Here is an 11,076-nt window from a genome sequence, read left to right on the forward strand (position 1 = left end):
CTCTTTCTAGAACAGGCATGCACATCACAAACATCTCACAGAAAATGACAGGATACAGGCAAAAGGTGACCTCATAGAAAATTGGGCCAAGGCACTTTGGGGCCTGATCCAGCTCCCGTTTAAGTCAGTGTGAGTCTAAAGGCTATAAATAGCACTGTGAATGTTATCCAGTACTTTACTGATAGCCAGAACAGAGCTCAGAGCCCAAGAATTAAGGCTGTGTGGAGGAGATTGACCCCTGTCCACTGCTTGAATCTCATTGAAGTCCCCCTGCAGAGAGGTGAATTTCATCCTTACGGTGGGCAAATCACTTCCTCAAGAAGTAGCTAGCCCAGAGGTGAGAAGTACCTGACATGTTGGTATCTTCCTTGGAGACTAGCATGGTAATCACATTTTCATGGAAAGATCTACAGAAATGCTGACAATCATTCAAGTTTGCCAACACAATATTAAACTTTTAGCTGCCACATGTGGGAGACAAAATATTTTCATCAAGAGTGAATACTCTTCTCTGTTCATGTGACTCCCACAGACATTTATAAGAGACATGCACATCTTCAGGAGAAGGACTAGGTTAAGTGTGGACAATCATGGTGCAAGTCACACTCTCTGTTTTTGTTTTTACTTTCTCTCCTTGCTCTTTTCCAGACTGTGCATGACAGTGTCTGATGTTCTGTAGGTGATTGCCAACATCTGGTATGGATGCCATGGTGAATTATGCTAATATTTTCTTACATCTCATAGGAGGAATGGATGGTGTTGTGGGATCTTGCCATTTCTCATTGTTTGGTGTTGCTTGCATTTTCTATGGTTTCTGGTTTGCATTTGAAAACTGATTATTTGATTAACCTCTGATGTTCAAAGCTGTTAACTTCTACCAGTATTAACAGGAATGTTTGGGCCAAATCCTTCTTGCTTTCTGCAGCTGTCAGGCTAATTATACAGCCTTCCACTGATTTTAGATGATCTGGTATTGCTCATGTCAGGCAAGCAGGATTTGGCCCAGAAGAGTGGAAAGAATTCAGTGATTTAGGAAAAGACTATTGATTACTCCATAAGGAGTAATCTACAGATCCATTGTCATTAACGGATGTTGACTTCACTCAGCTTTGGATCAGCTCCTCAGTTTTTGCTGCATGCTGCCTGGTTTGATGTTTGACTTGCAAGAATTAAGTAAATATTTTTAACGCCCCATAAATAGTACTGTCTATTAAGCTATATTGCAGTGCTCTCATTGGCATTATTTCAAAGGAGGATTATTTATCTAGAAGATTTAACAGTGCTCTAAATTTGAATACATCTARCATTGCTTTTACAAAACATAGAGATTGGCTCAGAGAAATGCAGAGCACCTGTAAGAGATTCTGAGTGTCCTTATTTCCCCTTAGCTCTTTCAATTATCAGGTCCAGAAAGTTTAAATGAATGGTGATTTAAGCACATTACTTAGCAATGAATTGTGCTAAGCAACTTCRTGGATATCACTTAACTTTCTGGGTGCATTTTCTTTTTAAAGTGTGAGGAAAAAAAATACAGTTAGTCTGTAGGTATACCACTCCCCAAATGATATTCCTGGAAAGTTGCAACAAAGCTCCGGAAGACAGARTAAGAGTTATTTTAAAGTGATCTTTAATTACAGCAGTTGTATTACTGAGGCATTCTCTTCCTAAACCATTCAGAGCTCTGTGTGTGTGTGTGTGTGTGTATATATATACACACACATACATATGTATATGTACATATATATATATATGTCAAGTAAAGCCGAAAGTCCTTTCATTAAAATAAATATATTTGATACCTGCAAGGAATGAACTTGTAAAACWAATAGTATAGCATTACTATTCTATTTAAAATCCCAGTTAAGTAAACTGAGGGAAGAAAAAGTTTCTTGAAATGACCTTGAAATTAACAGTATTTGGACCTGAATTTGCAAACAGGTAGTCCATGCCTGTTACTAGGATTTTGCAGGTCTTGCTTCCTAATATTATCCCCATTCACATTAGGACTCTCATCATCCTTGCTCATGTGAGTAAGAGTTTGAAAGATTAATTTTTTAAATGTATCCTAAGGAGGAAAGGAAACTCATGAATCTACAATGTGATATGACTTTTGATATGTACAGAGTATCTGGCAAACTGTGGTCCRTCCTAGTGTACTTAAGCAATACAAATACAGGGTCTAAGCTTATATTTATATTACAAAAAAGGGATGTTCTGTAGGTGTTTCACAGAGGTTACTGAAGTGAAAGAATCTGTGGTTTGGCTGCTTTCCCTTAAAAGACTCGATTTGCAGTCAGACTTCCCAAGTTTCACCAGCTCCAGTGAAGAAATGTGTATGTTCAAAGGACAGCCGAAGATGAGTTTCATACAAAACATTTCAGAATATTAAAGGAGAAAAAAATTCCATTGAATCTGTAAATGATATGCCTTTCTTTCCTACCCCATTATTTATTACTTTAAGATCAGGCAGTCCTAAAGGTCTTCTTACTGGATTAAAGAGAGACCCAAGGAAGTCCTTCAGAACTGGGCTACAACTAAGACTAGTTTCACTTCAGGTATTAAGYCCATCCAAGACCAGATCATCAAAAGAGCCGTGCTCCCTTTTAGGCATCAAAATAAGTAGCCAGCTTTTCAGATGAGCTCAACAAGTTCAAAGCAGGCCTTTATCTAGGTGTGTGAACAGGAACTGGCCTCATTTGTAAAATCTGTTTCTGGAGAGGAGTGCTGATGTCATAAAAATCCAGCTCTTGCCTCACGTTTGTGCTACAGTATTTTTTGCTGTGTTTTTGTGTAGAACAGGAACTTGTCCATCCTCTTCATCTTTACCAGGCCTCAAACTAGCTTTAAAGAGGCAAAGAGAGTTCAGTGGGGAAAGAGGACTATCCCCACTGGGTGGTTTGGTACCACCTGGCTGAATGGCCACTCTATAGCCATTAATATCATCCACAGGTTAACCTGAAGGCAATGCCCCATGTGGGAGTATTTTAGGCTGCTGGACTCAGGGACTGCTGGACCTATTGGCCATTCTAGAGGCCATCCTCCTTTAAGAAACTGTGATTTCCCTTGCCTTTATCAGCAGATTTTTAAGCAAGAGCAAAAACACATTTTACCATCCTTTAGCTCCTCAGATACAATTTTATATTATTTTAAATTATACAGCACTAGCTCAGCCTTTGTGGATGCCAGACTCTTGGGGTGAAATTCCAGGGAACTAAGATCTAATGTATACGATCACATTCAGTGAGCAAATCAACGTGTTTCTGAGTATTGCCCAGGAGAGTCCCTCCTGTTTTCTCTTTGGATTTTCTTTTTTTTTTCATTTAACTCAGTTTCTCTTATTGCTACCATACTGGTGACACTGATTATCAGAAGCACTGATTACTACTCATTGGGTATTAATTAAATACAAATAGTAAAGAAACAGCAAAATTGCTACCAGAGTGCAATTGATATTAAACTCCTACTGCAGCATGCAAGTTGAGAAGAGGTTTTTTTGGAAAAGAGCAGTTTTTGTCATATTCACATAGTGTTCAGTCAGCTCAAATAGCGCTGATCTCCAGGAATGTTTCGAAAGCAAGCAATATCTTTTGAGAAAACAGAATAATTTATATCTATATATTTATAGGATAATAAATTGAAGTTAGTGTTATGGGGCAAAATACTAGTGGAATTACACAGAAGGGGCTAATTTATGTGACCTAAGCCTTCTTTTTTTTGAAATAAGATGATTTATCTGCATTGGCAGCATATTATAATCTGATTAACCTTGCCCAGGTATTGTTGGATCCTCAGGTTATTTTACTCAAAGAGTTTCCACTGGGTTTATTTGACTTGCCCAGATTATTTGGCTTATTTCTAAGTGCAAATTCCTGTTGCCCTAAGCAAATGAATAGAAGGCAGTGGTTTTAGTCACACAAGGACAGTGAGCAGGATTTGGTGCTAAAGTATATAAAATAATTGGACAATAAATAACACTTCCATTCCTTTTCATCTATTTATGTGAGGGATAAAGCCATCAGAATCACCTGAGCAATTTAAAACTAATTCACCTTCCCAAAAGCCAATGGAATTTAGGTTTTATAGGCATATTTACTGCAGCTCCATGAAAATATAACAGATTTTTTTGTGTTTTCTTTAGTCATGATTAATTTTGTTTCTCACTGTCACTCCATCTGATTCTTTCCCTCCATTTTTAAAGAAGTTTTTATTTAAGAGCAATAGTAAGACTCTTTGTCCAAAGAAAATTAGGCCAAACTAAATGTTCATAGGAGCCACTTGTCTCTTGTTTCTGTTGTCGAATTACAAACATATTAGAAACCTTTCTGATTTTACCTTCCATGCAGATTTTCCTCATGAAAAGTAGCTAACTGAAAACTTGTTTCAGCCTCTAAGTCTATAAACTCTTGGCTTTTATTTCCCTAGGACTGAAGACCATTGTAGGTGCACTTATCCAGTCTGTTAAGAAACTTGCTGATGTGATGATCCTGACCGTTTTCTGCTTGAGTGTCTTTGCCCTCATAGGCCTCCAGCTCTTTATGGGCAATTTGCGACACAAGTGTGTCAGGGACTACACCCAATTTAACTCTACCAATGGCACATTGTATTTGGATGGTAGGACGTGGAACAACTCAGATGACTTTCTTAGTGATCCAGGTAAACTCTTCTATTTATTCTGTTAAGTTTCTTGGGTTTTTTGTTTGGTTGGGTTTTTTACTACCATTTTGCTCAAAATCTATATGCAAATCAGTGCTGCAAATACAGTGGTATATGACTACTCCCTCAGCACTGCTTTTTTCACAATGTTGGTGTGGTTTCAAAAAAATCTAAGTAGCATTTTCTAATTTGTGTGGTGCCTTCATAATTCATGCTGAAAGCATATCTAAGACTTTCCTACAAATAGAATGAGGTCCTTATCACATCATTGACAATTCTCAGTTTTAGGGTGTCTCATGACACTTTTCTTAAAGTTCTCTTTCCTGAAATCAGGTGATCACATGAAAATTTCAATTCTGTGTGTAGGTCTGGTTTGCATGCTGTTTCATTAAGTCAATATATAGCTCTTACATTTTCTAGCAAAACTTTTAAATTTGAGCTTAAAGTCTTAAAAATTGAGTCAGAGCAATTCGGTATTTATTAATTTGAAAAATCCCAAGAGTATTTTTTTCATGCTATTAGGACCTTAATTCATTATCTGGATTGGGCCATCCTGCAGTATTTGGTGCTCTGATGTTTATTATCAAAAGGCTTATTTTCTAGGCCAAAGCAATTTTTAATACTCTGAAGTCTGCTATACTTTGAATTACAATGAAATAAGTCCTCTAAACTCATTTATTAACATTTAAACAAAAAGACTTTCATGTAAATAAACTTCAGAACATAAACAAGTAGCCCAGCTATTGTCTGGGGCCTGCTCCAAAACCCTCTGAGTCACCAGGAGATCCTCACCAACTGCAATGGACATTGGCTCAAATCCTAAACAATTTAATGATGCTCTTGAGAGAAAGAAGCAGCCAGACTGATGTACTTTGCCAGGAACTTGTGATCAGTGATGACTTTTGGTTTTTATTTATTTTGAGAAGAAAAATGATCCACATAGTCAAATCATTAACCAGAAAATTGTTTTGAAGGAAGTCACACAGAGTCATGGGGTACATCTGCTCTGACAGTATGGATCCCTGAGTCCTCATGCTGGTATCTCTGACAGTCTGCACTATAAAACCCCTGAGCCTGGCTCTTGGCAGCTATTTGACTTGAGCCAGGGCTCTGCTGAACTCCTGGCACAAGGTTGCCTCCAACCCCTGCTTGCTTCTCTGCTTTGTACACCTCTTCAGCTGGTCTACAGGGTTCAGGGATTGGGCAAAGGGCAGTCCTACAATTCCCCACTCTTGATTGCTGGCCTTTCTGCTCAGTCCTGCTCTCTGCAGTCCAAGGTAGCCTTGGAAGGAGTGACATTAGACAGGTTTCACTTGTAATAAGAAGCTTGATATTAATGTCTTCTAATGCAGAATTTGTGGTGTGGTTAATACAGGATTAAGGAAGGGCAGTTCGTGAAGCTCTGGCTGAATGAGGGCCATCTTCAGGGCCAACTCTGACCATCAGGTTATGTGTCTCCCCAGTGCCTCTGTATCAGAGATTCTTGCCAGCTGAAAGGGGAAAGAGTTAAGCGCTCCATGCCAGAGCTAACAAACCACGCTGGACCATGCTGGCCTGTGATGCGCCAGCTGACGTGTTTTCCCACCCATGTTCCCCATGCTTCCAGTTTCAAGATGAGTGTCCATGGAGCTAGTAAAGATATCTCTGCACCTGTGGTGGATTAAAGCACTTTGTGGATCCTCCACCCACAGATAACCGACAGCTGTTTGAGGTTCTTCTCTCCCTCTCTCACAGAGTCATTAAAAGATACAGTTGTGATGGCTGGAAGTGTAAAGCCCTGAGGTAAAGTGAAAGGGATAGAAGTGGAGCTGTGAAGATAGTTGGCTCTCTGGGAATAGAAGTAGTGAAATGCACCACTGGGTAGTCTCTATAAGAATATAGTTAGTGTCAAGGCCAGCTGCAGCATTGCTTTAATTGGGAGGAACTGTACAGCTGCTCCAGGATCACATGAACAAGTTTATTTGTGCTGGGCAAGGTGGGCTTGACTTGGGGATGGGGAGACACTCCTGTAAGCCTGTCTGGTAAATCCAGTAATGATTAATATGATCATGGAAACATGCTTGTTTTCACTCAAGGAGATTTATCTATTACAAGGATAATCAATTTGGTGAGATAATGGATTAAACTGAATTAGAGTTTGACCATGCGGTATTAATAGCAAGTAATAATAATATCAATGACTGTTTTCATGATTTCATAATATCTGAAAATAAAGACATGGTGTATTATGGCAAATAGAAGTCAATTACAGGGGGTGGACAAGAATGATTTAAATCATTCAAGCGTTGAGTCRGTGCAGAAGGTCACTGAAGAACAAGAAGAAAAGTAGATCTATAGGAAAAATGTACTGACATCTGAATAAGAATAATGAAGTGGTCCTAGAAAAGCTGGAGAAGGTGGCTTAGCAATTAGGCTAGGAAGAACGGTATTTTCATGTAGGATTTTCATTTAATGTTGACTGTTGCACTAACGCAATTCAGAAATGGAGGAACTGGTTCATTTTGTAACTAGATGGGATAGTGCTTTATACTTCATTTTGCATAAGTATTATGGTGAAATGAAGTGACTGTTTAACACAGAAGTACTGACCACAATTTAATAACAGTCCAAATTTCAAGTGCTGGAGGGAATTAAGTAATGCATACAGTTAAATTAAAGCATAGACAGAAATTGTTAATGCTGTTTATCGGGACACCAAAATAGAGAATAAAAAGGGATTATATGCCATTTCTGCTCTTCTTGAAGAGCAAAAGTTTGCTCTGGATTCTTTGAGAGATATTTTACTGTTTCAAAAGACAAGCGGAGAGCCTCTGAAATCTATCAGCCTCCTCTTGTGCTTTTGAACCTTTTTGCATGAATGAAAAAACAAAACTGGTGGAAACCCTTAAAAGGGTAATATAGTAAGGAGCTGTCTGTTATTGCAGAGGAAATAGCTGAGAGACTTAGTCATGATGTGCAAAGAAAGATAAGAACTCAGTATTCAGTTTTTCCGAGCCCCTTCTAGCTTTAAATAACTGTGTGCCACAGGCACAGGAGATGTTTTGCTTCTGTAGAAGCCTTGGGATGTGCTCCAGCTCTGGTTTTCTATTCCAAGGTGACATGGTATCTGGACTAAATTGTAAACTATCTCCTTAGTTTCTATCCTATCTAACCTATCTCCTTAGTTTCTCTCAGCTACCCAGGCAAGGAATCTTTGCTTTGATTTTATAGAACAAGAAAAAGATCAATTTATAAACTTTTTTGGGGTCATCAGGCTGACCCAAAATCATGTGGTAACACCTGATTTTTGGTTGACCTTTGAGGAAACATCCACTATACCCTGGGGTACAGGAACTCCTCCTCTTAGCTGCCCACTCAGGATTCCCATGTGCTCTCCTGATCTATCACTGTGGTCACAAGTGCCATCTTGTATCTTTTTAAACTTTTCTCATAAGAAAATGCCCATTCTATTCAGGTCCTAACCAAGCTGTAATGGGCAGAAATTCCTAACAGAGCTCTCTAAGTCCTGTACCCATAACTGTGGACCCTGCTTTTTGTCTGGAGCACTGGTAGGCAGCTGAACTCCCTCTTTCCTTCTGCCCACCTAGTGACCCCTTCTGCAACAGCAGTGCATGGGGCTGGGAGATTACTTGAGAGGTACATAAGGTTCTCGTTTCTTGATCCAGACTCCCCATTCATGGTCTTTGGACTCATATCAGTCCCCACAGTCTCCTGATAGATACTTGAAAGTAAGGAAAAAAAACACAAACAGCTTAGGTCAGCACCTTTAAGCAGGTTGCTACTCCAGACACTAGTTCCTACATCTCCGTCAGTATCAAACCTACTCTTGGTGCCAGTCATCCCAGCAGCCATGGTTATGGTGGGTTTCCCAGATGCTCTTTCCTGCTTAACAAGTCTTGAGCTTACTCCTTTGTTCATCAGTGTAGACACAGCCAAAGGAAAAAGCCATCCCTGGAGTCCATCTCCAGCATTGAGTTCAACTTGGGTTTCCTCTCGGAGCTCTTCCTCCATGGTTCAAAGCTTTTCTCCGGAGTCCACATCCCCTTAGGGGATAGAACCTCTGCAGGAACCATGGACACCTTTCCTTAATGCTTCTAGAGAAAACTGATGCTGAGGAATGCAACACTGAGCAAGGTCTTTAAGGAATCGTTGCCAGGACACCCAGATCATATGCTTTCTAGTATCCAGAATCACCATGGTGTGTGTATTAGAGACAGTGAGTAGCTGACACTGATGGATAGGACARAAGCACACACTGGGTACTGCAGTTTATCTTCTTATTCCTCCCAGGATTTCTCAAATAAAGGACTAGTCGCAACCCTGGGCTCTCTCTAGGTTCTATAGTTTTTCTCAGCTTCCCAGAATCTGGAGTCTACTGTAGGAAAGTCTGTGGAACCCGTGCAGGACCTGCTATGTATTTCATGTCATATTGTGCTGCTTTGCACATATGTCAAATGCTCCTGGACCAGCTCATTTACTCTGATGGGCTTTCTCTCCTGTTGTACRACTGCCAGGAAGAGATCTAAGTCTCGTAAAAACTAAGGATTTCCCACCTATTTTACCCAACACTGCTCACTCCTGTTGTTTTAATGGCTCCTGCAGTTGGAGGAAATTCCAGGCAACTTGGTAAAGCAAGAGACAAAAGCCATGTGTCTGGGATTCAGTGGGAAAAATCAGACTGAGAAATCAAATCTCTTCTATTTAAGTTCATCAGTTAATAAGTCATAGTATTTATACCGCATACAACAGTGACATTGAATAGTCCTGGCCTGACTGGCGAGAAGAGGGCTCTCTGCATTGCCTTTAATAGCTTAATTCAGTGACAGCAGTTTCATCTAAGCTACTGCAGGTGCCTCTGGTTTCTCAGTTTAGCTACTGGTCACAGCTGTCGTGGTAAGGTGGAATACCTGCTTAGCTTCTTCTCATCTCACAGTAGAGATGCAGGTTGAAAATCTGCCTTTTGATGGGCCAAGTCTATTTCGGGGTAAACAAGAGAATTTTTCAATTCTTTCCAATGATTTAAATGACTAGTTCTCCACAATATCTACACCAAAGTGTAAGGAGAAGGCTTATTTTGATCTTTCTTATCAGAAAAGTTTTTCCACTCTGGTTTTGCCTCAAATGAATAATGCTTACAATTGCAAACTGGAGATAGGTGGGGGACGGTAGTGCAAGGAAGATTTTGGCAAAACTAATTAGTATCCCAGCCTTCTCAGTAGGACTATTTTTTGCCTTTATGAGTGGAGTGTGGGAGGCAGGATGGTTGAAGCATACAGATAGAATTAGGGTAAAAGATCTTGATGTCAAGTGCCAGTCCACTCAAAGTTGAAATGGATGYATGGCTAGTTCATCTGGGAAAAACTGGTAAGTACTTTTTTCATATCTGCAGTAAGAGACTGCAATCAATAAGTCCATGAGGGATTATTTGCAGACATTAATGATGACAAACAGAGGAAACTGAAATTGTAGATGCAGCAGTGACCATGTATAAGAATGGAAGAAAGAAAAAAGTGCAAAATAGTGATAGTTTACATTTACAGCAGTCTGTGACCAAATTGTTGAGCTGTCAGCTACTTTTAGGAACTCTTCTAATAGTTTAGAAATACCAGGTGACTGAAAAACTGTGAGCACAGTTCCAATACTTATAAAGATTTCTAGGAAAGCAGCTGCAAATAGCATGCTTAAAAGCCCATCTTAGGAAAAGGTTGTGGTGTCTAAATTAAAGATGTATCTGATGAAGTGAAGCTTTATGAATGTGTGAGTCAGAGTGGATTGAAAGGTATATGATGTCAGACATGTCACTAATTTAGAGAGAGAAAAAGATGTACCAATGGACCAAATGTAGTTGATTCACATGGCTGATGACTGTAGAATCTTTAATGTAATTTATGTATTCCATTACTAAAATGGATTATTGACTAGTCAGTAAGTAGAAATCTGAGTTTAAATAGTGTGTTCTTTTGTAAATTAGGATTCAGAGTGAGTGCTGAACACTTGAGGAAAAAAATTTTAAAATATTACAAATATTATAAAATAATTTTTGAAATGCTAGTCTCAAAAGCCAGTATTTTATTTTTTAAACTATCTGTTTTTAAGTACCCTACTTAAACAAGACTTTTTCAGAGTTTCTTTCAAACAGTGCTGTTTATACTTTTTCTCAAAATCAGGATCTTGTAAGGCAAAATGAAAAATCTGTGATTTCTTTTAGACAATCCTGTCCAGGATGTTGAAATAAAAACTGGAATATTACGGACTTATTAGCCTTTTACTGGGAGGAGTCAACTGCCATTTTTTTAGCTCAACAGAGGACTTTTCAAGGGTCTTATTTGTTTTCTTCTAGACTACTTTCTGGCATTCATTTCATGGCAGGAATTTTCCTCTTCTTCTGAAACCAAACTGTGTAGTTACCTAAGGTCTGAAACA

The 11,076-nt window shown here is 39.1% G+C and overlaps 1 protein-coding gene across 3 annotated transcripts in view; it reads left to right on the forward strand.

The window, feature by feature from the left end:
- LOC112978264 (sodium channel protein type 5 subunit alpha-like) overlaps window positions 1-11,076 on the forward strand; it is a 173,054-nt gene that overhangs the window by 20,660 nt on the left and 141,318 nt on the right. For all 3 annotated transcript variants that reach the window (XM_026091567.1, XM_026091569.1, XM_026091570.1), the window contains exon 6: window positions 4,423-4,653. In XM_026091567.1, the coding sequence (XP_025947352.1) occupies window positions 4,423-4,653 (231 nt within the window). The remainder of the gene's footprint in view (window positions 1-4,422; window positions 4,654-11,076) is intronic.

The sequence above is a fragment of the Apteryx rowi genome, unplaced genomic scaffold (assembly GCF_003343035.1).
Source record: "Apteryx rowi isolate R43461 unplaced genomic scaffold, aptRow1 scaffold_91, whole genome shotgun sequence".
In the NCBI taxonomy this organism is placed as follows: domain Eukaryota; kingdom Metazoa; phylum Chordata; class Aves; order Apterygiformes; family Apterygidae; genus Apteryx; species Apteryx rowi.